The sequence below is a fragment of the Trachurus japonicus genome, chromosome 8 (genome assembly GCF_045865225.1).
Source record: "Trachurus japonicus isolate A0001 chromosome 8, Traja_1.0".
Taxonomy (NCBI): Eukaryota; Metazoa; Chordata; class Actinopteri; order Carangiformes; family Carangidae; genus Trachurus; species Trachurus japonicus.
This window is the reverse complement of record NC_140914.1, coordinates 14,261,086-14,288,038: the sequence shown is the minus strand read 5'-3', so window position 1 is coordinate 14,288,038 and position 26,953 is coordinate 14,261,086. Positions and strand designations below refer to the sequence as shown.

Here is a 26,953-nt window from a genome sequence, read left to right as displayed (position 1 = left end):
GAGTGCCAGCGGTGAATTGGTCTAGCATCCCTGCGCAGGCGATGGGGCGAATGTAGACATTTAAAAAAAAAAAAAAATCTAATTTGGAAATTGAAAAAAAACAAAAACTTATTGTAATCGTGGAGTAAGTTTTCGGCGCTGGCAGCTTGCAATGAGGGAAGGAAAATATGAAAGCCTGGATTTTGTTTTGCGCCGCTGTGGAGCACGGAGCGTTATATTGAGAGAAATAATGCGGAATATTTCCTCCTGTAGGTGTTAACGCAGAAAATACAAGATGAAGAAGCAGTTCAATCGGATGCGACAGCTCGCCAACCAAACGGTGGGAAGGTAAGCAAACCCTCCTGCGTGCACTATTCTCGCCGGGCCATGTCAGAGGGAAGAGAAACCCCCGGTTTGGCCCCATTTGGATGTGACTCATATTCATGCATATATGATTTCTATTGTATGTTATCAGGCTGAATGCATGCAGTGGACAATGGTAAGTGCAGTCGGATATATTCAGAGGAACAAAAGAATACCCCATGTTTCAAAAACGCCTTTCTTGCTCCTATGCGTAATGTCCATTGGAAGAAGCTACCGCATAGGCAGCGTGTAGGCGCATTGCCCCAGTACAAGCTGCCCACGGAAATGCATTAAATATAGACAATCGCAGTATCACCGAGCATCACATAGACACATTCCTCCCTTCTTTGAGACAAGGTATCACCCCCTGGAGTGCGAAAGAAACGCTATAGTGAGGTGGTGTTGTGGTTACATTTACCTCCCGTCACTAAACCTGTCAATAGGTGAGCGTGATGCAGACGGATGCGGTGTGGGCTGAGACGTGAGGGAAAATGGAAAAAGGCGCAATGTTTTCATTACGCAGTAATCTCAGCTGTGAGGAGGGAAGCACCTCCTAGGCGTGGGTTATCAAGTCCGTGAATTCCTGAAGGTCGTATTCCGCATCTAGTATTTGTTTAACACACTTTTTTTTATTCAGTAATGCCCTGATTTTGTATTCTTTTAAGCTAAATGGCTCCATCCCACCACTACAATCCCTAGAATCCAATGAACTGAGTAAATGAGAGGTTTATGTTGGAAGCATCCTCCATTATTACCCTCCTTAGTTCTCCATGTCCTGCACTTAGCTATACCCTGCATCTGGGTGGTTCTGCGATCGTTCCCACCTTCAAGAATAGATGCTTTGTGACCTATTCATTCCCCTCACCCCCCCACTCAGCCTGCTCATCCACCTTGCAGGGAGGCTGGAGCAGCTTGTCCAGCAGGGCTGGGGCCAATAGGTGCTCCCTGCTCAGTACCAGGGGATTAAGACCAGGAGGTGTGGGGCATCATTATTATTACAAGACTGTTTGAGTGGCATGCACACAGAGGAGGAAGAGAGGGTGTGGGGACTAGGATGGGGCCGGGGAGGGGCGGGGGGACACCTTGCAGGCTCTGTTTGTGCTATCATTGTCAGTTACCCCTCGGTTCAAGCTGCTTTTTTCCAGCTTCAGTCTTTTTACAATCATTTCTGCGTGACTCATTAGTGTGTGTTTGTGTGAGTGTGGGTGTGATGCTGGATGTGTGTAGGCAAACAGGTTGTGGGCCTTCATATGAGCAGAGCAGTTCGTCTTATTTGAATGCACTCCCCAAATGTAGTGCGTGCCTGTGACGTTGCTGGTGTAATATTCTTCTCATATACTGCTATTTTGTGCAGCTGTCAGTCAGCAACCCGCTGAGGTGGTACCACATGAGCCAGGATGAGCAATTGTATCCTCCCTGAACAGTCCTGCGCCCCCCCATCTACCCACTCACCCACCCACCCACTGTAATGGCACCTACTGTTCACAGCCGAGACTGCGATTCTCGAAACCCTCAAATCAAAGCATAATCAGTAACTCTCAGTTTCACCGTACCCATTACTTCACGCTTCTGTGAAAGACATTTGACTTGAGCTTTGCATCAGAGCATGAAGTTAAAAATCTGACCCTGTCATGACCTTGAACAGTGTCAGATATTGACTGTTGTGTCCTGGGTTAGATGGAAACCACAGGGAAAGGCAGAGTCTGTACCATCTCTAGAAACACTGGCCAGTTATCGGCAAGTGAAATGGCAATGAAGAAAGGCCACGTGAAGCTTGAAGCTACATAAGAAAAGAACATTTTATTGTGATTAAAACGAATACTCTTTGGTCTTGATCAGAACTGTTTGCGTTGCTAAAACGTTGCAATATGGGGGAGGTCTGTGCTCCCCAAAGGTCAGCTTGCTGTTCTTGTTTATTGACTTCTTCTTTTCACCTTCTCCCCCATTGATCGTTTAAAGGAGTCAAAAGGTGTTACGCTGAGGCATGGTTTGTACAACCCAACCAGTGAAGAGAGATAATTTCCCATGATGGCACCACACATGAAGGACAATTTGTGTGTCGCGCATATGTACATACATTATATAGTATGTTATCCTGGTTTTAATGGTTGCTGCACACATCCTGCAGTAAGTGGTGTGCTGACTGAAGTGGAGATGCTTCGGGCTGAAAACTCGCATTTTCACGGATCTACCAAGCCAGATGGATTATATAGACTCCTTGTAGCTGTGTAAATGTTGCTGAGAAATGAAATAGCACATGAGGAAAAGGCGTAGAGAATTTCGCCGATCACAGTTGTGCTCCACCTTGTTCTCACTGAGGCTTCAGATCTGCTATTCTGCTGACTCGAGCTTCACTGATCTTCAGAGTGGACCGGGGTTACTTTGTTGGTTTGACCCTTTTGAACCTCAGGAGTCTCTGTGGAGACGTTAACAGCACTGACCAATCCTCTGCGCCTCTTACCAACTCAACAAATCCGGAGGAAGTGCACGGACATGTTGGACATTTAATGTCTTCGGCAACAAGAACATTTGAGTGGGTGGACGTGTGTATTAGCAGGACTGTGTGTTCATTTAGAGATAAAAAGTAAGATGTTTCAACTGCAGACTTTTAATCCACTTCTGTGTATCTGTAATCTGTATCTGACATGTTTGTCTGAGATATTGAGTCTTTCTGTACTGACAGTGCGGCAGGTCTAATATGTGTCTTATATATGATGGAGATTGAAGGTCTTCTTTCAGTGGGGGGTTGGCGATCAGGTGTGCTGTGTCAGCATCCCTCTAGCTCTCCAAGGCTGCTGCTGCTGCTGCTGCTGCTGCTGCTGCTGCTGCTGCTGCTGCTGCCTGGGTGAGATCCATGTCATGTGATCGCTCGCTTGACCAATCACCTCTGTGCAGCCAGACTTCATACTGGAGGATGTGCAGCCATGCATACTATATGGCTTAAAGAAAGGTCTTGTGGTACAGGGAGGAGAGACAACAGAGTGTCACAGCCCTGTGAGGTGAGAGCGATCATCCCTGGGTGTGGGTTTTATCTTATTTCTCAATATTTTTGTTGACTTGAAAGGCATTTTTCGTCTTTCAAACCTTGTGATGTTAAAATTCATTTTTACAGCTGGTAAGTTTTTGTATTCATCTAAAAAAAACCAGCATTGTAATTGTTTGATGCCCTCACACACGCTGAACAAGCCAGAGAAAGAATACTTTGCTTCAGCCGGCTCCCACCCTCCATTTCTCTTGACCTATTTCTCTATTCCCAACTCACTGCCCTATCTAGGTCTAGGACAGCCTGGTAAAAGATTCCATGATACAAGTCTGTAAAAAAAAACACACCATGCAATGCAAAGATGTGAAGAAAATTACATTTTCTTCATTTGCAATTTTCTTCTTCTACTCCAAGGAGGGGTGAAGACATTGGGCAAACACTGAAATTTGCCTGTACATGTTTTTCTAAATTAATTGAGATGTTTGCATGTGTAGTCACTTTGAGAACCTGCAGTCTTCCTGTTCTTTGACAAAAAGGCCAGAGAAGGAAAGATTATGCATGTGCATTTTAATCATGTAGATACATTCCTGTTTGCATAAAGAATATAAAACTATATGGTAGCTGACAGGCAACACAAGATGTAGGAGGCAACCCTGTTGCATGCCAATGCAGCATCTCCGCCTCTCCTCTCGCTCTTCCACCTCCTCCACCTCACTGCCTTGATACTCTGACTTGGCAGATGAGGACAACACTGTGAAGATCTCAGAGCATGTTACCTTCACAGGGCATTGATTCACTGCTCCTCTGGGTTCACTTTTGTGCAGTTGGCTGATCACATTGTAAAATCCCGACTGGGAAGCACACTCCTGGCATATTATTTAATGGCAAGAGTTGTAGTCATCAGCAATCGAAGATGAGTCATTACATGTGTTCTCCATTGTGCTTTTAAACTGAAAGCAAACACTGATGCTTTAATTGCATAGTGTCTTTCAGCTCTGGTAGCAGCGGTCCGTGTTGATAACCCTCCCATAACCCCCCCAGTGCCTCTCAGAGACAGCATACTACAGGGTAGAGTTAGTGATAAAGAGCCTTTGTCAAGGGACCTTTTTGGCCATCAAAAGAGAGATGATGTAATATCGGACAGAAGCGCCGTTTCTGCCTTTCCATGTCGCTGGTTCCCTCAAAAGACTAACCTCTTAAAGAGCCACTGCACCAGGGGTCCAATAAAAACTCCAGTGTAAAAGCACATACAGCATGTAAGAGGTACACAAACAGCTTTAGGGACGGCTGTTGGATGGCAACAAACTCAGACTCCCTTTTGAGTATTCTTCTTCTTGTGCATATGAAAGTGGGTTCAATCACGATGACGATGTGTCACGGGTGTTCGAGTTGACCCACTCTGTTGCTCACGATCTCATCTTCAACAGGAAGTGACCCCAGGGCCTGACTGATATGCAGCCCATGAATCAGATGCAATTCAAGCTGCGAGACATTTGGGAACAAGATTAATCTAAGGAGATCTTAATATAATGCTAAGCCTGTAAGCTTTGCTCTCGACAAATATCTTCTGTCTATAATGTAATATCACACTTCTCTAATTTTACTTGGTGGTATTTTTATCCAGTTAAGAGCAGAACAGCCAGAAAGCAATTACTGATTTCCTAACACAGTGTTCAGCACATTACTTGTAACAAAAATAAGTCATATTTTGTGGAGTACAGGGTACACATCTTAAGTAATAAACAGAGCAGAGTGGCATTGTTGTTAGAAATAACTAAGTCCTCCTAAGGAGACAGGTCCCTCCCTATCAACATGCCCACTTCCTTCCATTCAGGAATGCCAATAGGCTCAAAACAGGAAGCACTGATCCACTAATAACAATTTGCTATTTTGTTTACCTCTCATCACCTTTACAAGAGTATTTAGAGTGTTTTTAATGTAAAATTCTGTTTTCTCTTTAAATATAAAAGATAATCCTGTATCCCTCTTGTCCATACAGTAGATGTTAGATCTTTCATTTGCCTTGGTTGCCTGGAAACGCTCATTTGGTATTAGCTGTTTCATCACATTCGTTTGGCTTTGCCAACCCACATGAAAATGGGAGATGGGAGATGGGAAGATTTTAGAGCTAATGAAGACTGATGGCTCGTGAGTGTAGTTTTCATGCACGACCTGGATGGAAACAAAGCACAGAGTTGATACTCATTGCCTCAGTTTAAATTCTTTGTCTGCTTTATGCTCTGCACTGGACATGTCACGTTGTTTTGGTTGTGTGTGTGTTGGGGCAGATGGCAAGTGTAAAAACACAGTGAAGTCGCAGAGAAAGCCGAGTGTCTCTTGTGGAGATTATTCACCATAAATAAAGTTATTAGAGATAACTCACTGCTTGTGTTTGCAGTGAAACGCCGCTGAATGCTGCAGGCTCTCTCTCTCGTTCACTCCCTCTCTGGACATGTGTGTGTTTTGTGTGGGTGTGTGTGCATACACTCCTCTCACAGTTATTCTTGCATACTTAACAGAACTGTGACCTAGTTTGCTGGACAACTACAGTAAGTGGGTTTTTCTGTTTTAGTAACCTTGTATCCCATCAGCCCTCCGTCTTGTCATTTGGGAGGAAACTGAGTGGGCCTTCTATGCGTTTGCACTGTGAAGGTCTGGAAGAGAGAAAAAACATTCAATGGAGAAATATTCAGAGCATCTCTAGCATGAACACTGCTGTGTGAGTTTTTGTGTGTGTGGTTGACAGTGGATCTCATGCCAGCGCTCCAGGCCGCGCGGTGCCCTGCTGAGGCCTAGGGCCACTGTTCTGCTCCAGTACCCTCCCCTATAGCAGCACAGGGCCTAGCATTTAGCACAGCTCTCCCAGGCCCCAGAGGAGGAGCTTTTTGTTAGCCAGGTTAGCAGTGTTCGCAAACCAGAGCATGACCACCAGATCTCAGATGAACCTGTAGACTGAAGCCTTTACAGCAGACGGTTGGCTCGCTACCAAGTATGTTCAAGACCACGGATGTTATTTTCTTCACATTTTGATTATGTCAACATGGATTATTCATGCTTTCATAAACCATGCACGACGCTGGGGGGGCTGAACATGCGGCCATCCAACATTAACATATCTCTAGATAGAAATATTTATTATATAAGACACATTTGTGTGGAATGTGCAGCTGAAGCGGTCAGAAGGGTATTTGGTCTATGTTTCACTTTTTTTTCCAACTTTATGGAATCACAATGGCTTGTAATGTCCAAGATCCCTGGGAAAATATGCACAGAAAAATTGCATCTTTCACTGACCAGCTGTAAATACACAGGCCCAGATGTCCCCGACAGATTCAGGCCCTTCTTCTTATCAGCACTTTGTCAAAGTTGCCACCAGAGGTGTAAAGGGGGGAGTTATTCAAATGGCTCTGTTTAAACATTGTCTCAACTAATTCATCTTCCTCAGGTCTCTACGGTCAGCCATGTTTACATTGCTCCGATTTGTAGATCTTGTCACTGATGAATCGCTGCAACAAGCAGCATTTTAAAATGACTGTATTTGTTGGCCTGAGAGCTTGATGCATTCCACCACTTAGACTTAAGCTAGTTCATCTGTGTATTTATAGACATGTGTGTGTGTATGTGTGTGTGTGTGTATGTTTCAGTATCAGCCTGTTTGTATTGAGTCATCAGCAGCTCCAGGTAAAGGAATGCCTGCAAAGTGGCAGATGGTTGGCATAAACCTGGCAAAGTCTTCTTCCCCCTCCGTGAGCACACCGCCCACATGGCTGCCAACTCTCCCACGTGTTTACTTTCCTCCCAGGACTCATTCTGCACAGTATTTGCTTTGAGGAATCTCTCTCTCTCTCTCACTCTCACTCTTTCTGTCCTGTCCTCACCTCCAAAATCTCCTTCAAGTTAACTTCACATCAGGTTGTACAGGGGCAAAGCAATAACTTCTGTGTTCCAGGCCGGGCAATGCTATTTAGTCCCTGTGTCTTCGCAGGCAGACGAAGTACGATATTGCTTTCCTAAGAGGAAATACCACTGTCTAAAAAACAAACAAGCTCAAAGAACAAGACCGTCTGCTGCCTTTGAAGACAGGCTGCAATCTGTTTGATGTCTAGGTCATAATGCCCTCATCAGCTGTGGTCAGTGAGAGCAGGAGATGTCTGCGTGTTAAATGTTCATCCCCATGTTACAAACATGAAAAATTGAGTTAACTAAATGTGTTTTTTGTTTTTTTTTGCCAATCCATTTGGCTTGGAGAACATGTTCCTGGAGGAAAAACACTCCCACACTCACACAAACAAGAGAGAGAGAGAGTGGTAGGAATAGGATCATCCCACACTATTAAAACTTTCTAGCACACTCAGCTGTCATAATCTTGATGGCTTTAGCTTTTCAGCAGAGCTCCCGACGCAGACAGCCAGACCAGAGAGCCTCACAGGTTGTCTATCTATCTCTGCCATCATCATCATCCTCATCAACACAGACAGAGTGGCTTCTCTATGTTCCCCATATCTGTCCCATCTGTTCTGTTCTGTTGGGCCCTTCTAATGTAGGGGCCTTTAGCTGCAAGCGTCTCCTGAGGGACGCCCCCAACCAGCCACTCTGAGGCTATGATAGACAGTGAAGAGCTCACAACTGCATTGCAGACCTCCAGCATAGGATACATGTGACAGTCCTGCCTGCAAAGTATTTCATATAGAACATGGGGAGTGTTTAGATTTTTTTAGAGGCTGTTGGGAGTGTTACAGCAGAAATGTGCCAAACTTTACTGCACTGCTTGGGTTATTTTTGTCCCCCTTTGTCATGTAATCAGCAATCTGCGATCACACTTATCCTCACAAATCATGCCAGAAATCTCTCGCTATGCTGTCATTTTCTCTCTCTTTCTCTTTCTCTCTCTCCTCCCTCTCTCTCTCGGAGGCACACACACACATACACACACACATTTCCTGTATTTTCCTCCTAGCTCAGTGGGCAGAGCAGTTTTCCAAGAGGCTGGCTGTGATTAGATCCATTGGTACATGGTTTGACCCAGTTCCCATGGCTTCATGCTCACTGAGGCCAGGGATGCTAATAACTGACATCATTAAATAACTGTTGTTGGCAACAATTCACCGTCAACCAAGCCCATGTTTATTTCCTCTCCACATTACCTTCAACATGGCAACACTGGACAACACAGAGCTGCAACCATGAGTATTTCACAGACTTGATGACAAGGCGTCATACAAGAAAAGAGCATATTACTTATGTACAGTGCCACTGATGCATTTGCGCCTGGGCTGGTGAATAATAGAACACAAACCAAAGCCTTTTTCCATTCTCTTGGTCAATGGAGAGATATATTCAAATGTTGTTTTTAAATAAATGATACAAAAAAAAGCTATTATTCGCAATTGGCGTTGGCATGGTTGGGGCACAATAGCAGGAAGAGGTTGTGCAGACAGGAAGAGGAAGTGCTGAGAGAGTATGTGCACCACTGGGTGGTTGCTGGGGGTCTGAAGGTCTGGTTTTGACTCTTTTTAAGAGGTCAGAGTGTCTGCCCAGTCACTCCCTGCCTTGTCAGACTACAGTACCGTTTCTAAGCAGGAAGCACAAGCGATCGTCCACTCTGATTAGGTACCTCCTGATTGGTCCTGGATTATTGTTGTGTGTGTAGGTGTCCAAATATGTTTAAACAATCTCTGGAAAACAGCCAAAATTTACTTGTATAATATACAGTACAAAGAGACAATTTGCCTTTATCTTCTCTTGCAGGATTTTTAAGGCATGTTGGTGGAGCTCTTTTGGGATTTCTCCCCCACCAAAAGGAAAAAGCCTAAAGTCTTCGAATATGAGCTGTCTGAACTGAGCTGACATCATATTTCTATGATATCCAGCGGTTTTCTCTTTTGTGAGCTTATGGCTCAATCGCTACTCTGCATGAGTAGTTTTATCTGCTTCATCGGCGGTGCAGCTCTGCCCTTTCCGTCAGACTTTGGCTAAGTCCCCAGTCTGCTGGATTCGCAGTGGGATGTGATGCTCCTCAGTGGGAACTGCATGGCATATTTGAATCAGTGGCCTTTGCTCACTGCTGTCCTGCTTGTTTCACTTGTGCTTCTGCTTGAGCTCTCCAGAGAGTTTTACAGCATGAACAGTTTGCCAGATAATTAACATGTTGTTCCGATGTATGATCTAAAATTATGACTTTGTGAGACAGAATCACATACATGAACTCACACACATACTCCAAAGGGACAGGTGCGTGAAGTGATCCACCCATTTTGGAGCACTGCCACGCCAATGATGTAAAACAACTCAGTGAAGGAGACCTTTGCACCCAGTGCACAACAGCTGGGTCCTTATTTCACAGCTGATAAACATCTTGGCAGAGACACACCATTATGAAATACATTTGGATACATAAGAGTGACAGATTACAACCAACACATCACCAAGAACTAATAAAAAGTGTTTCATTATGTGAGATGTGCTTTCATTATGTGTTCTCCAGAATATTTCGGTTTCCTCATATGTCACCAGAAAACAAAACAAAACACAGCATATGAGAATAATAGGATGTTTTATGCCCATAGGGCGGAGTGCGTTTTTAGCACTCTGTCATATTCACCCTCAGAGCCTGGGTATGTGACCTGAAAGAGGATATATTAACAAATTTGATCTCCCAGGCAGTTTTTCTTTTTCCTGACCTTTTCAATTCTGCAAGTAGTTCAATACCTGACAGAGCCATTATCCCAAACAGAAACAGATGTATTTGCAAGGTTACTCATTTGCAATTTTTAAAGTTTATGTTTAAAAAGGTTGGTTAATGATGTCTCATCCTCTGGATTCTCTAACTGTCACTCACTGTTTTCTTTACAGGGCAGAAAAAACAGAGGTGTTGAGTGAAGACCTGCTACAGGTAAGATGGGGGTTGTTACAGTGTGTGTGTGTGTGTGTGTGTGTGTGTGTGTGTGTGTCTGTTAGTATGCGTGATGCAAGTGGTTCAGGTGTTAAAGCTGTCACCATCGTGCATTGATTAGACATAGACCAGTTTATAGCCATGTTTAATGTTAGCAATAACTTTTGAGTCACAGCCCCTAATGGCCACAATTACTTTCCTACTCAACTAATGATTTTCACCATTCTATCCTTCCTATAACCAGGAAAAATGGCTTATAATCACCCATGCTGGGTGACCAACATAAGAAAACAATTGTATATAATTATACTGTTTCAAATTGTACATACAGTACATAGAATGGTTTGTCATCATAAGGAATTACATCATGACCTGACAGTCCTGCCTCCATTAGTACAACCTTTGTTCGTGTGCATAACTTGTGTTGTGCCTTGCAGATGGAGATTTATGAAGCTGCATGACAATTGATGGATGTGTTGTTTGAGAGCAGTGCTGTGTTGGTGGCAGTGCATGGGGTATGCCATGCGGTTTTTGATGTGTGTGTGTGTGCGTGTGTGCGCCTGCAGGTGGAGAAGCGTCTGGATCTGGTCAAGCAGGTGACACACAGCACTCACAAGAAGCTGACTGCCTGCCTGCAGGGTCAGCAGGGAACTGATGTGGAGAAGAGATCTGTCAAGTCACCTTCTGTGAGTATCTGCATCTATCAGACACCGACACCCAATGCAGATGGATGTGATGTCATCTCATTGTTCTTAATGTTTTACAGAAGCTCTACTGATATTGTTTTTGTTTTTTTTACTCTACTCTAAGAAAAAACTACCACTCACAATCCTGGCACAGTGTATGGTAGAAGGGGCTGCAGTGTTGGGAGATGACTCTCTCCTGGGGTAAGTCAGTATAGTTAACAAGCTCACACTCACATTTCTCTCTCTCACACACACATGCACACATGCACAGTCATCTTTAATTATTGATTTGGCTATTGAATCCTTCTCTGTCCTCATTACCCTTGTGTGCATTTTAATTGTATTTGATTGCCTCTGACTTTGTGTTGGGCTGTCACCAAACAGGAAGATGCTGAAGCTGTGTGGGGAGACGGAGGAGAGGCTGGCACAGGAGCTCATCCAGTTTGAGTTCCAGATAGAGAGAGATGTGGTGGAGCCTCTCTATGTGCTCGCCGAGGTGAGGTGCACCGCTGTTACTTAATGCACCAATTAAGACATAACACCTTCCTGAAGTGAATTACACAGCCACACTCCGTCACTTTTTTTTTTACTTCTGCTGTTATTAAAAGAAAATTAAAATGTAGAATATGGTCTTCATTTACATAAAGGGACTGCACTTTCATTCCCTGAGCTCTCTGTTATCCCCCGCTCAATTTTCTTTTGTAGGTGGACATTCCTAACATCCAGAAGCAGAGGAAGCACTTAGCTAAACTTGTCTTGGACATGGACTCCGCACGGACAAGGTGAAGCACCTCCTCATTAATTTATTTCAAAATAAAGGCTCTGGCTTTTAGAATTGAAGAATGACATATCTGCTGTGGCCATTTTTTGTTGTTGCCTATAGATTTCAGCAGTCATCCAAGTCATCCAGTCACCCAAGCACTCTGCAGCCTGGCGCCAAGTCCGAGTCCCTCCGAGAGGAGATGGAAGAGTCAGCCAATCGGATGGAGATTTGTAGGGTGAGTCACCAATCAACGCCACGCGTATATTATTCCCTCCCTCCTCCTGCTCTTTGCCGTCCATTTGATTTATAATGCCCCTGCATCAGACACAAATGGGTTGCATTGTTGTGGGGATATTACGGTTACATGTAGGATATTAGTGAGGTCATTTGTTAAAAGATGCTTGCTCTCTGCTTTCTGTTTCAGGATCAGTTGTCAGCAGATATGTATAATTTTGTGGCCAAAGAAATCGACTATGCAAATTACTTCCAGACAGTAAGTACTGTATATTACATCATTAAAGCTGTTGAATCCAGTGGGAAAATAGCTCATACTGCATTTAAACACTTTATCTGAAATAGTAATTTCCCATATTAGCTCAGATTACATCAAATGTTGTGGGTGGTCTAATAGCATAACTTGCATTATATCACATCCCACTCACTTGTCATGGATTGTTCATTATAATATCTTCTCCTGCTGTTTCCCTCTGTAGCTGATCGAAACACAGGCAGAATATCACAGGAAGTCATTAGAGATTCTTCACAGTGTCCTGCCCCAGATTAAAGCCCACCAAGGTGAGTCATGCACTTTGTGTGTATGTGTGTGTGTGTATATGTGTGTGGAGATCTGCTCTATTTCTGCACCTGAAGCAATGTCAAAATGAGAAGTAATAAGGAGTTAATAGTCCTAATGTGTCACATAACTCATCTCTTTATCCTCTATCCATCTTCATGTTTAAGATATGGCCAAAACAACACTTTCCTAATAAACACTACAATATGGCTCCGGGGAAATATTGAAGTCAGGCCTTTATAAGGGCTCAGTTCATGAACTTTGCCAATAAAGGTTCTTGCAAATAGTGTATCCAAACTTTATATACTGCATTTAGCCTCATCTAACTCCAGTGTGTAGGCCTGTTTGTGTCTGCGTGCGATTCGAGCTGCTGATTTTCTGTTGCAGAGGCGTGGGTGGAGAAGCCATCGTATGGCAAGTCTCTGGAGGAACACCTGAATATTAGTGGGAGAGAGATCGCCTTCCCCATCGAAGCCTGTGTCACCATGCTGCTAGAGTGTGGCATGCAAGAGGAGGTAGAGAGCAACACACACACAAACATGTCAGGCGTAGGGTGCTGTATTTTGTCGTGCATGAGTTGGTTCCATCACACACCTGATTCCTCACAATGAAACTGCTTTGTCATCAGTCTTTCTATTTGATATAATTACCTTGATAACAAATACACTCACACATGGCCAGATATACAGTATATGCGCATTTGCAGGCAAGTGCATGTGGGCGCATTCATACACACTCAAATACATGTTGTAAACATGCCATTAACAATTAAAAGATACTATGCTGATTTCATAAAATTGACAAAAACAGAGACTGTCATAAAAAACAGACCAGAGCTACTGGTTCCTCCAATAATCTGAAAATATTACAGGAAGTCATGAGCCCTAAACCTGAATTATCTTATCTTATCAGACTGAAAAGACTCTTACAGCTTATATGAGTGTTAATACAGTTGGAATTTAATTTTGAGAAATATAAGCAGTGACACAGTGGCTGTGAATATGAGGTTAATAACCATTTGGAGAAACTTACTTGTTTGTGGTGGTTGGACCAAGTCAAATGCTCTGATGTGCTTTGAAAAATGGTTGGACAATAATGTAGTATAAGTATAGCCTTCATGTTGTATAGTTAATGCCCTTCAAGCATGCAAAAGCACCAGTGTGTGTTATTTACCATCTAGTAATGTCAAGTGCACAGCGATAAAGGCTATTGCTTTTGTACGGCATTTATGTACAGGTCATGTTAGATCTGATAATTACACATGATTATGTGTTTCCTGTGTGTGGGCTGCAGGGCCTCTTCAGAGTGGCTCCATCAGCCTCCAAGCTGAAGAAGCTGAAAGCCTCCCTGGACTGCGGCGTTCTGGATGTGCAGGAGTACTCCTCCGACCCGCACGCCATCGCAGGTGAACTACGCCCACACAAATGCTTTGTTCAGAGCCCATTTCCATAACAACAACCCCTACACTCTGTCACTGTTAAGTCAGGCAGGAAAAAAGTGTATAATATCTCTACACAGATGATAATGATTTTTACTCAACGCCTTGTTTTCATATGATATAGAAAAAGTTTGATTGTGCAATACAAAAGTTTTTCAATCGATTTAGTACATGAGGATCACAGCAGCTATACAGTCTTCATCCGCTCAGTGCTGTTTTCCCTGAGGGCTTTCCGTTGTGTTACTGCTGTCCACTTCACACATTAGCATGAAATCTGCGTTGTGCAATCTCAATCTGGCAGCTGCACTAGCTGCAAGGGCCCGGCTGCAGGGGAGTGGGAGATGCGGGGCATGGCCTCACCAGTGCTCTGGAGAGAGAGAGAGAGAGAGAAAACAACCCTCCACTCCTCTCCAAAGGCTGACCAGTGTTTACACTCTGGCTGTTGTTCTCACCCCACAGGCGCTCTGAAATCATACCTCCGTGAGCTCCCCGACCCATTGATGACCACTGAACTATATGATGAATGGATTCTGGCCTCCAAGTGAGCAGTTGTTTTGTTTTGTTTTTTCATTACAAGCATTTTTTTTATTGAATTATGCCAGTGGCAATGATGAAAAAGAAATGGTTAAAATTCTTCATACAGAGGTCCTTAACTGCCAAAATGAAAAATGGTGACATTTATTAGGAAGTGGAGCAATCCTAAACCATAATGATTTTTGTTCCCCAGCATTCAAGATATGGACAAGAGACTACAAGCACTAATGGCAGCATGTGAAAAACTCCCCACAGACAACTTGAACAATTTCAGGTCAGTTGCTTTCCGTGCTTTCTATGCAGTTATTTGTAAATGTCCCCATGTGGCCTGCCTGTTATAAAAAGACAGAGGAGAGATGGAAGATGCCCTGCAGTGTCACTCCACACTGCCCCACCTACAGGTAAGAAAGGTAATAGCAGCAGGATGCTTGAAATGCAGATATTTATGTGTCATCAGCTAAACTGGCAGAAAAAAATGAATGGTTTCTGCAATACTCATGCTACAGATAATGACTTATACAGCTGTAGCAATTATTGTCTGCAGGATGCAGGTTTTAAAGTGGCAGGAACTATTCACTCCTTATTCTGTAGAAGGCAAAATCAGTATGTCTGCAGATTTAAACTGCAGCTCCTATTACTTTCATGTATACAGCATATAGCACAAGTTTGCAATGTGCCAAAATGTGATGAGTTAGCTGAGCAGATCTGCCCTGTGCAGCTCAGTAGAAAGTGAGAAAACAGTTTAGAAATAGATTTTATTTCAATCCCACAGATACCTGATCAAATTCTTAGCCAAGCTGAGCGAGTATCAAGACTCAAACAAGATGACTCCCGGTAACATGGCGATCGTCCTCGGCCCTAACCTGCTCTGGACACACACCGAGCCGTATGTATTCTGAAGACAAGTCACGTGAAGTCGTTTTTGTTTTATTTTCACCTCAACCTCTTACATAATGTTCATTCTGTGACTAACTCCTTACTCCTCTGTCCAGAAACATGACAGAGATGATGACCACCCTGTCCCTACAGATTGTTGGCATCATTGAGCCCATCATTCAGCATGCTGACTGGTTCTTCCCAGGAGGTGGGGATCTCAATATGTATGTACTGTAACACTGTTGTCAGGCTGAGCACCATATACATTTTTTTTTACCAGCCTTCCCCTATTGTAATTGAACTATGGGGCGTAAAAGATGTACATTCTGTTGGATTACAAGCTCACAATTTCAATCAGGTTTTGTTCAAATCAACTCAAGGCTTTCTGCTAAAAGTCATTGTGAATTTTATTGTATATATTCATATCAAGTAGTTTATATACATTTCAAATTTCATGATATCAAAATGAGAATATGTCTTAGAGCTACTGTGATTTCGATTTTCTTTTGTTCAGCCCTGTATTAATATGATCATGACTTGTGCTGCAATCATTTTCTTTTATAGGCTTTCAGTTTGCATAAACCCACACAGAAACACACAACGCCACAAAAACAACAGGAACACACAGCAATACACAATATATAATGAACTGTTCATGACTGTTTATTCTGCATTTGTGACAGAGCGATACTGTTTTCTAACACTTTCATTTCATTTATTTTAGGTAACATAGTATAGGCTACTATTCTAACATTTTTATAACATAAAACAACACACGCACACTGCTTCACACTGCTGTATAATAACACTGTGTATTCTGGTGGTGTGTTTGATTGTCCATCAGAGATTGAATTCAACTTGACAGGCAGCTACGGCAGCCCGATCCACACCAATCACAACTCCAACTACAGCTCCATGCCCTCACCAGACATGGACCAATCGGAGCGCAAGCAGCAGCACGACCAGAGCCGACGCCCACTGAGCGTCGCCACTGACAACATGATGCTGGAGTTTTACAAGAAGGATGGGTATGACGCCAAGTGCATCCTTCTGCTGCCCACCTCTCCCTCCCTCCCTCTCCCTCTCTCTCCCTCCTTCTCACTGTCTTTCTCTCTTTCCACCCACGCCTCCTCTCAGGCATCTGATATTGAATTCTCATATTTGAAGAGGGCAACACTTGCGCATTAAAAACCCATTACCTCGGAGGAGTATTTACACATGCTGCAGTCTGAAGTTTTCACTCTAATGAATCAGAGGCAGTGAGGATATTGTATCTCACTTGTCGATAATTCCAGCACATACAGCTGCATCCACTGTAATTAGGATTCACCAGGCTCAAAACTAGTCTCATTTAAATACATGGGGCTGAGTTATCTTGAGTGGCGTTGTCTCCATGGCAACGGGTCTCTGATGGAGGGCTGCTGGTTACCTCTTCTTTTTTTTTTTCTCAGGAAATATTTCTCCGGTGTTATCTTCCCATCCTCCCACACCCAGCTCCTCCTTCGCAGTCTGGCTAGCACGTCACCTGGCCTGAGTCATTCAACCAGCCGGTGGAAAATCACTGGCAGAATTAGAACCGATACCTCCATGATACCCCCATCAAATTAAGAAAAAGCCTATCATATTAAAGGCATACATTACAGGCTAAATGTGCCCATCCCATAATCAGCTGCAATTGATAGGGGGGGGGTAGAAAACAGCTGTTGTCTCTTTAGAGTAATGAGCAGCCTAGGGAAAAAGCTCTGTCTGTGTGTTTGCACATTTTCAAGACCAAACGGGCTTAATTAGAAAAAACGAGCCTTTCATTGGCGCTCAGCAGATAAGTGCAGGTTTAGTGTGTGTGTGTGTGTGTGTGTGTGTGTGTGTAGAGTGGTTAAAATGTGGTTGTGAACCATGTGTACATCACCTCTGACCTCATATCCCTTTTGCCTCTCTTCTCCCCAACTAACGCAGCATTAGGAAGATACAAAGGTACCGTATCATGTCTTTCTCCCCCTCATTTCTTTCCTCACTACCGTATACCTCCACTCGCCTCACTGCACTTGTCTCAGCATCGTACATGACTCTAGGTATGTGTTTGTTCCTCCAGTATGGGAGTCCGGGTCATGGATACCTCCTGGGTGTCTCGTAAGGGTTCATCCACACTGGCTCGCAAGGCCTCCTCCACCCCCCCTGGCATGCAAGGCCCCGGCTCTCCGGGGGACACACTCATCCCCGAGCAGCCCGGAGAGCTCGCCACCTCGCCGTCCGCCACTCCACCACTTGGAGAAAGGTTTTGGTAAGTCACCATGGAGCTGCTGCTCCCCTCCCCTCTCCACTCTTGCTCTCTCTCCCTCTCTCTTTCTCTCTCTCTCTCTCTCTCTCTCTCCCTCACGCATCCACTCCTTCTCATTTTTATTGCCGTCACCATCATCATCACCACCATCAACTTCTCAGCTCTGTGGGATTCGAGATCCTTTGCCGTGTAAATTGTACATTCATTAATTTGCAACGCCTCCATTTTAGTGTGTTCCTGTCAGCACCCTCATGTCTTTCTGTTGTTATTAATATGATTTCTCACTCTTGACATTACCTCAGTTCTTCCTGTTTTTTTTCAGGGAGATGTCACTGTGGGATAGATTTCCAAAAGGATAATGATTTGTTTTTGTTTTTTTACTCTAACTCTGAAGGGTTTTAGTCAAAATACTGTATGAAAGTTTTGTTTCTGTATATTGCACTAAGCTTCAATCTGCAAATCCTTGCAAGCATGCTAATATTTCCAATATCCCATTGTTGTGGCTTGGCTATCTCAGCTTTGGTTGTTAATTATTTCCTTTTCTGTTGACACTCTGACTGATTTCATCCTTCTTTGGTATGATTATCATAGTTAAACATATGAATAATCACCTCATGGTTGCTGGCTTTGCCTGTGTGGCAGACAAGAGATGATATGGCTTCTGGTTTTTTGCTGGCTTCCCCCTCCTCTCCTGTGGCTCTTTCAGCCAATGAAAGGGTTTTGTGTCTGTTTCACACTGCCCTGGGCTGACTGCAGGACCTGCAATGCAAACAAGTCTTAGAGGATCGGGGCAGATAGGGTTTCCATATGCAGCAGCTGAGGAGATTCAGTCATCATGTCAGCTTGAAAACATTGTATGCTGCAGACCAGCACTTTGGCTCCAGAGACAGATCCTCACAGCTCCATGCAGTGTGCAGACACAAGGTGATCACAGAGGGAGATCTACACACTCTTCTTTTCCTTTTGGCAATAAAATCTCTTTTCTTTTGCTGTTTCTTTGTGCTTGTCTTTGTATTTGCACTAAGCTGACTGTGTGCTGAGCTTGGTGCCCACCGCCCACCCTAAAATGCAATTATTTTTTTCCTTTGTTTTTGGCTACAGACCAACTAACACACTAACACCGTAATCATCAAAACCTATATCCTACCGTATATCGCTCCAATGCGTCTCCCTGTTCAATCACTAGAGCTGTTTCTTTTGTGCTGTCTATTCTCTTAATATCTACAGCTCAGACAACGTGTCGCCCAATCGGCCGGACACCTCTCATGCCCACCCACCCCCAGGGGAGGACCGGCCACCCCCCCCTTACCCCACCTCCTCGTGCCACTCTCTCCCCCACCACTTCTATCCCAAACCCCCACCCTGCGCTCGCCCCGTGGCACCAGGTCCAGAGTCCCAGCCCCCCGGCTCACCCCCACCCCCGGTGCGCTGGTCTGGCTTCACTCCCCCGGCCCCGCCCCCTTCCTCCTCCTCCTCCTCCTCCTCCTCGTCGCTTGACATCAATTCGAACCCCAAACCCAGCTGTCTGCACTTCCCCAAGCACAGTCCGCCTGGTGACATGTCGCATGCCCCCCCGCCAGACACTAATGCTTCACCACTCTACATCAAAACCCCTTTGGTACTAACCCGCCATGACCAGTCCCTTGGCAACCCCCCTAGCCTCCCCTCGTCCGCACCCCCGCCCCCGCCGTGGGCTGCCTGTCCATGTGCCCGAGAGAGAGGACCCCCCAGGCTGACTAGGTAAATACAACACACCCATGGCCACTATGGATGCATCACAGAGTGGCAGCTGTATCTCTCCTCTCCTCTAGCTCGCTGGCTCATATTTTCTTTTTGCTTTTTTTCCCTCCCCCTTCAAATTACATGTCTCAGATTCTGTAACATTCAGGTTGTCCGGGGATGCCTCTCATGGGGTTGCCTAGCAACTAAGGATGTTACTGGCTTATATAGCGCTCAGTTTGATGCTGGTATTCAGTAGATGATATATACATGAACAATGCTGCATATGGCTATCACATTATTTTACATTTTGCAGCATTTTTTTTTTACTAACCAGCAGCAGGAAAACGTCACTATTTTTTTCAGAGCTTAAGATTTTGAAGGTTGCTGTTCGTCTTTATCTCTTGGAAGCTACAGTATAGAATATTTTCATATAGTAGCCTATAAGCTTCTTCCTGCTACATCTATAAGCTGCTGGGTTTGTATAGAGTGGCTGTGGCAGTTTCATGAGTCATAAGTCTTGGCGTTACAATCACACACGACAGACTGAATCGTTAGAGCCAATCTTTGTCAGTGGTCAGAACAAGTTCGCTTGATAATGCTCCCTCTTGTGACTTGGTAGCTCCACAGTTTCCCTTTCAGATGGCTTATTTGTTGGAAGCATACAGCTCAAAGAGACTGCAGGAGATTGCAGTTAATTAGATGTCACATAATCCTAAATGTGACTACGATACTGCAGTATGGGTGCTCTTTGACGGTGAGACTTCATGAGCTTGCATTTGAAACTCTGGTACAGTAGTTCGTACATCTTTGCTGCTGATGAACTCAAATCAGTGAAAAGAGAAAAGCAGGTCGAAATAAAATGAAATATGAAATATATGAAATAATATTCCCACGGTGTCTTTTATCATGCAGTTACCAAATTCACTGAGAGAGAGAGAGAGAGCTTAGTAAATTTGTGTGGGTATTTCAGCATTATCACACAGATGTTAAATCAATACTTAATAATGTCCGTTCATGCAGTTTGTTTTCAGAGTCAGAACGGATTACGTTGGTTATTGATTGCGTACGTTCACTGTCTTTGTCGCTGCCTGCAGTACAAAAAGTAGGTTTAGATTCATCTTATCACATGCAATAACTGATCTGATTTTTTGCTACTGTATAAATCAACTTAATGCTTGAGAAAGTTAATGTATACAGTCTGTCCACAGAGGAATTCATTAATGCTACTAGAAATAGGTAGACCCTCTGTTCACTAATGCTGGAAAGAATTCTTCAAGCTCAGTGGTGCATTGGTCAGGAATCCATCCTGACATTGTTGACTTCAGACCCCAGCTGAGCAGTAGACCCTTGACTTCCTAAAATTACCTTGGTTTGGATCATAAGCTTCTATTCTGTATCCTCTGAAAGGAAAAAAAAACTAAACCTTTTCTCTTTTGTTTTATTCTAATTGAAATTTGTGATTTATTTATAACTAACACATCATTATTGTATCCATCTGAATGTTGGTGAAATGTTCAAATCTGTCCACTGAGTTCGTCAGGCAGCATCTGTCTGTTAACAATGCCATCTAACTTCATTATTTCACTAAGAGATAGACATATTGGCGTTTTCAATTCCTGGGTGGTCAATGAGATTTTCATCAGTGAACACACAGGACTGAGATGCTCAATAGTATTTGATGTACTGTGGTTTGAATATGCAGGAAGACGTTCAACCTTAGCGATTTCTGTAAACCATTTGTATCTACAGCTGATAAATGTTTAAATGTTGACACTGTTCGGTCTGTGAACTTTGGTAACACACTCATAAATGATGATGATGGTGGTGGCAATGCACATGAGGTTTACTGACAGCTCAGAGTGTAACTGTTGATGCTATTCGCACACTGATGTCTGCCTGTCTTTTTCAGTTCATTGAAGAGTAAAGAGCTCTCCCCTGTAATTGGACACAAAGCCATCCAGGTGGCAGGTCCAACAGTCCCTCCCAGCAGCAGTCCTCAGAGCAGCAGCCAGTCCCCACACTCTACAGAGCACAGTCCACACACCCTGCGCAAAGGTCAGCACCTGTCTCAGTCTGAGCTTACTTTGAGTTTCAGCGGACGTGTTTTCATTTTGAACAGGAAGCAGTAATATGACGTATATGATGTATATGTTGTGTTGTGCATTTCCAGGTTCCAAGAAGTTGGCCCCCGTTCCTCCCAAGGTCCCTTATGGCCAGTCTGGCGGGATGTCCGACCAGTCTACAGGTCAGCCGTCACCGGTCAGCCTGTCTCCCACACCTCCTAGCACCCCCTCCCCTTATGGACTGGCCTGCCCTCCAGGGCAAGTGCCCCCATCCTCCCCCGGGCAGACCCCACTGGGGGCGCCCCACTCCATTTCGTCCCCGCCCTCCCTGACCGGAACGCTCACCAAGTCTCGGCCCACCCCTAAGCCCAGGCAGAGACCCAGCCTGCCCCCTCCTCAGCCGCCCACAGCCCCTACGGGGTTCTCTGGCCCGGCCATGGCCCCAGTTCCCCAGCCCCTGGAGCAGGGCCTCCTGGATGGACTGTCTCCTGGGGAGAGCATGTCTACAGGTAAACATCAGCCCTTGGTAACAACACCCCCGCCGCTGCCACCACCACAGGTGGGGCTGCAGCGGCCCTCTCTCAGACTCGCTGTGGCTCTGTCCAATGGAGACGGTGGACGAGTGTAGGACTCTGTAGGACTTGTCACTGTAGATATACTGGAGAAAAAAGAGGATCCCTGTCCCCTTAACTGATTGTTCCCAAATGAATGTCTGAATGAATAAAAGTTGCCTTTTAGACACAGATGCCTGACGATGATACGATGTAAATATTAGCGTTTTTGTGCTACTGTAGTGAGCAGATCTCCTGACCTATGTACTCATTGCTTGTGTTATGTGATGATGTTTCTGGGTAATGTGTGGAAACATCAGAGAAGCATAGCTCGTCCTGCTTGTATGGAAGTTGCCATTAGATTCATCATGTGCTCTCTGTTTATCTGTGTTACCCAGACCCTCACTCGGCAGAGGTAGGTCAGAGGCTTACACAGTTCACACCGGTCCAGTCTCTCGTAAAAAGCGTAGCAGGCGTGGAAACGTAGCCAGACAAACCCCACATTATATCTTCAGTATGATGTTCTGATGATGAGGTGTTCTTGTCAATATATACCGATCCTTCTGTCACTTTTGTTATATTTATCATTCTCTTGTTCCCCCTGCTACTATTGTGTACCTTGCAGCTGTGTGAGGCCAGGGATTCAGTGTGGGCTAAGTGTGAGGGGGACTTTTAGGGTAAGCCAGACCGCCCCCGCCCCATGCGCTCCATCTCACTGCCTGGCCTCGTGCTGTGGCTGCCTCTGGGGTCTCCTGCAGCCTGCCACAAACCAGCCCTCTGGTAGCTCTCAATCAGGACATTCTCCCTAACTCCCTGTTAGCAGGTTGACATTATTGACTTTTTGCATGGTTTTGCGGTTCAACCAATAATGCATGGCTTAAGGACTTCCCAGAGTGCACCACACTGCGCTCACATTGCAGACGCCGTCGCTTATAAAGGTCCATCTTAAAGCCCCTCCCCTCTTCCTTTTGTTCCCCCATTCCCAGCCCTTTTTGCCAGCGGACATTCCCCCTCTAACGCTCCTGCCACCGGTACCTGGGGGCCACAGGTAACCCCCAATCCTCCTTTGGCAGGTTCATCGCTTTTTTATAACCTTTGCTCCCTCTTACTACACTGCCACGCTCCATCTCATTCCTACACAGGAGTAGCCATCGGTCCCTTCCTGGACCTGCTGCTCCCAGTAAATGCAGCAGCACTTGAGAATATATCTATATTAAGAGCAATTATCCAGTCCTCATGAGATTTCCATCGTTACTTCAAGCGCACTTGGTGTCTTTTGGTGCCATTTTTCCACAGAGTTCCACACACATCTTGTTGCCTCTGTGTTGGTTTATCCGGCCATCGTTGTAAACTTGTACAGAAATGTGTCATTGTGTAGTCATTTTGACCTGTTATTGTATTTCATCTGATAAAGTATCTGTTGTCGTTGTCTCAAAAGACACAAAAAAAAAGCTGTGACACAAAACAACTAGTCTCTACCAAGTATGTGCAGGTGTGACTATATCGCCGCACTGAAAGCATCCCTGTGTAGAATGTTAAGCACATGTAATCTACTGATTCCTCCAATCAGGACAGACATCATATGCCACGTACCATGAGTTCAAACTCAAAACGATTAATATTATTTCTGCTCTCTTCCGTTTTTTACACCTCATTACCATTTGCCATCTTCTCCTCCTCCTCCTCTTGCTCTTCATCACCATTCCCACCATTCTGCTCACCATACTCACCTCTCCCACCATGCTCCACCATTAGATATCTTCAATTATGAAATCCCCTCCATCAATGTCAATCTGGACAGCCTCATCGATGAGTTCAGCGGTGCCCCCTGCAGGAGGTCCCTGGCAGTGACAGACTCTCCAGAGGGGGATGCTGTGCCCGAGGAGGAGCCCCAGAGCACCACTCTATGACCTATGACCATAAGGCATCACAGCTTACCAGCACCCCTATGGCTGTACATACTCTTAACTGTCGCCGCCAAGGCCTGATGGAAACACCAATTGGCCTCACCAATGCCCACCTGAAACCAGAACTTGAACCTTCCCTCACATCTGCTACAGGCTGCAAAGAAACTCATCTCTTACAATTGCTCGCTAGTACATAAATGTGACTACAAAAGAAAAAAAACACCAAAATGCCATAGTGGAGGAACAGTTGAACAGTTGCCTTTAGGAGGAAAGACTGGAATATAGATGAGTATTACATTAAACGATTTTCTCAGTTTCTTTTCCTTTTTTTTTTTTTTTTTTTGTTCATCTTTGTTGTTTAATGCAGTGATCTGTATTTTCAGTGCATTTTTTTTTTCCTTTTTTAAATTTTTTATTTCTTTGCCTTATTCGAACATGCAATCAAATTGCAATATGATATTCCTGAGTTGTACAACTTTTCATTTGGGAAAACTCAGAGCCTGACGTGGTTAGGAGCAAAGCCCATCCTCAGGGTGAAACAGAGAGACAGAGATTAATCTGGTTATATTGCTCACAGGGTATTCAAGCTTTGTGCACATTAGGGAAATACTGAGCCCAGCAGGTTTTCGCATGCAAGACGAGAAACATTTTATGCAGTGTTGAATCTTATTGTCATGCCCCGTTTTGATTTCTCCTTCTCTCTTCTATCTCACATCACAACTGTAGTTCTTAACCTGACATTTAACCTTCATGCAGGTGAACTCACTTTAACTCACTTTATACCAGCACAGTAAGAGAAGAATGTTCTTGTAAATTAGAAGTTTGTGAACTTGCACCTGTTTTTTCAGTTGTGTAGAAAGCACCAAGATGTGTTGTGCATGACTCGCCAATATGACAGAAGGGCCAGGGTGGCAGTGTTTTATTTTGTGTGAGTGTTTTTGTTGTTGTTGTTGTTGTCCTTCGGAGAGTAGACTTACAACACCCACGTGCTGTTACAGTTTGATGATAATGGATGGATGACTACACTGCCTTTAGGTTCATATGATTCTCTCTCTTAACCTTGTTTCAAGTGCTTCAGGTTCAGTGACCTTTGACCCCTAGTGTAAATACAAAGACTGTACATAAATTGATGTATATAAATCTGAGAGGAAAAGTATATGTAAAATGCATATCTTGAATATATATAATAATAATATATGTGCTGATATTTATCATGTGTAGAAACTGTAATGATTAAAAATTTGATGTTATTTTTGTCCCTGCACACAATGAACAGGTCTACTGTAGATTCATAATCTTTCACTTTAACACCAGGTAACGACGATGCTGCAGCAGAAATGCGCAATATTATTTCTGCTAGAAATCAATCATTGTCTTTCTAATACTGTGTCCTCAGTTTTGACTTCACACAGCACTATTGAGTTTCACACCAGTGTTGTATTGCTTCTTCTTTCTTTAATAAGTTATTTAATAGATTCCTGTGTTAATACGTAGATCACTTTGAGCCCGTTTGGACCATTTAATGAATTCTTAATGAGGCTAGATGTATAGTCTTTATTGTTGGACTGACTTGACAAAGTAAAAATACTTGCTAAATCAATTAGAAAAACTAATGTGTAGTCAAATCACTGTCTAAATTGTTGGTCTCACCACAGATGAGTAATTAGAGGTGTTTCAGATTCATCAGATACCAGATGCTGCAGTGTCCCTTTTTTTTATTTCATACAGAATGTCTTAGGACAATGATTTTGTCAATTTAAGTGCAATTACAGTTTTTACTGATCCACCTCAGTTCAAAAAGTGGTCAAAGTTACCCTTCCCAACCCCCCGCCCTGCCCCGCCCCCCCAAAAAAGCCATTAATTTTATTGCAAAAGCAATTTTTGTCTTTTTTTTAAGTTTTCTTTTTTTTTTTCCTTTTTGTGTGGGTGTGCGTATGTTTGTGCGTATGTGTGAGAGTTATCTTCTTACAAAATGAATTAATCTCTTTCCTGAAGTGATCCATGGTATGCCTCAGTGTGTGTTCTCAATGGACTATGTTTATGAAGATTTTTGGTGATGTTGATAATTATATTGATAGCTGTGGTGATTATTTGACAAAAAAAATTGCAAGTGCCCTCTCACACTGGTTGTTATTTTTGGAATTCTAGGCATAATCAATGTGTACTAAAGGTTAAATTGTCTGTGCTGGACCCATACGTTTATATGAGGAGGCAGGGGTATCTCTGAATGTGAATCACTCAGATCTCAAATGGTAGGGTGTACCTGTTTTTCTAATACCTAACAGGACAAATGAGAGCTAGTTGTTTGGATGAAGGCTAATTAGGGCCTGTTGGCTTGTATTATTACCAGTACAGGGCAGTATAACTGTAATGCTTTTGTGCATCATAACTGGAACTTACAGCCACCTTAAAGCATGCATTCATATTCATTATAGGTGTGATAACTATGCTGCTGAAAAGAAAAAAAAATGTCTGTATCCTTCCCCCAAAAACACAAGTCACAACTTCATCACATACTATATAATTTTAGCCAGTAAATCAGTTTTACAGCTGTTTTCAAGAGCATATTCATCAGAGTCACTTTTTGCACCTAAGACTACACTGTTACATAGTTTTATCAAGCATTTTAGCTACTGTAGGCCTATATTTCCTATCTCACCTCACCACCGATGTCGGTCTAAAGTAAAGCTCAATTTGTTTACATTTTCTGGGGAGGGGGGGGGATTTTAAATGAAAAAAAAGTAAAATCTGAAAAAAGGTGTCATGCATGCGCTTAGATAGTCTTTTGATAATCCACGTTTTGTGTCAATCACTGTCTTTTTAGGGATTGTAAGAGGGGTAATGAATCAAACGTAGTGATGGACTCTTGAGAATGTGGATCACAATGAATGGTCCTTTGTGAGCAATACGGTAGAGGAGTGGTTGTTGCCTGTGGATGTACTGCCTCCTTCTGCTTTCACTACTAGTGTACAAACGAAAACCTGCCGCTTGTCAAGCCCACCATGCCCACCCCTTCCTCCTCTGCTTAGCATATCAAGTGGAACACAGTGTGTACTGTGAAGCCTACCTGCAATCCTTATCAGAATGTCAGAAATAAATATATATATTAAACTCTACATTTTTAATAA

General features: G+C 43.8%; 1 protein-coding gene across 7 annotated transcripts; it reads left to right on the top strand.

Moving 5' to 3' along the window:
* Window positions 1–26,953, top strand: arhgap44a (Rho GTPase activating protein 44a). 7 transcript variants are annotated; one of them, XM_085784085.1, is made up of 23 exons: window positions 1–327; window positions 10,178–10,217; window positions 10,784–10,903; window positions 11,028–11,104; window positions 11,288–11,399; window positions 11,609–11,685; window positions 11,787–11,901; window positions 12,091–12,159; window positions 12,380–12,461; window positions 12,847–12,974; window positions 13,753–13,864; window positions 14,357–14,438; window positions 14,625–14,705; window positions 15,204–15,317; window positions 15,424–15,515; window positions 16,152–16,335; window positions 17,261–17,278; window positions 17,397–17,585; window positions 18,810–19,322; window positions 21,214–21,359; window positions 21,475–21,876; window positions 22,544–22,595; window positions 23,674–26,953. In XM_085784085.1, exons 1-22 carry the CDS (start codon window positions 275–277, stop codon window positions 22,549–22,551), a joined length of 2,814 nt encoding a protein of 937 aa, XP_085640211.1. In that variant the 5' UTR covers window positions 1–274; the 3' UTR covers window positions 22,552–22,595; window positions 23,674–26,953. The 7 variants fall into 7 exon arrangements, with proteins under 7 accessions (XP_085640211.1, XP_085640212.1, XP_085640213.1 ...); XM_085784086.1 differs by lacking the exon at window positions 17,261–17,278; XM_085784087.1 differs by lacking the exon at window positions 22,544–22,595 and having other exon boundaries at window positions 21,475–21,549.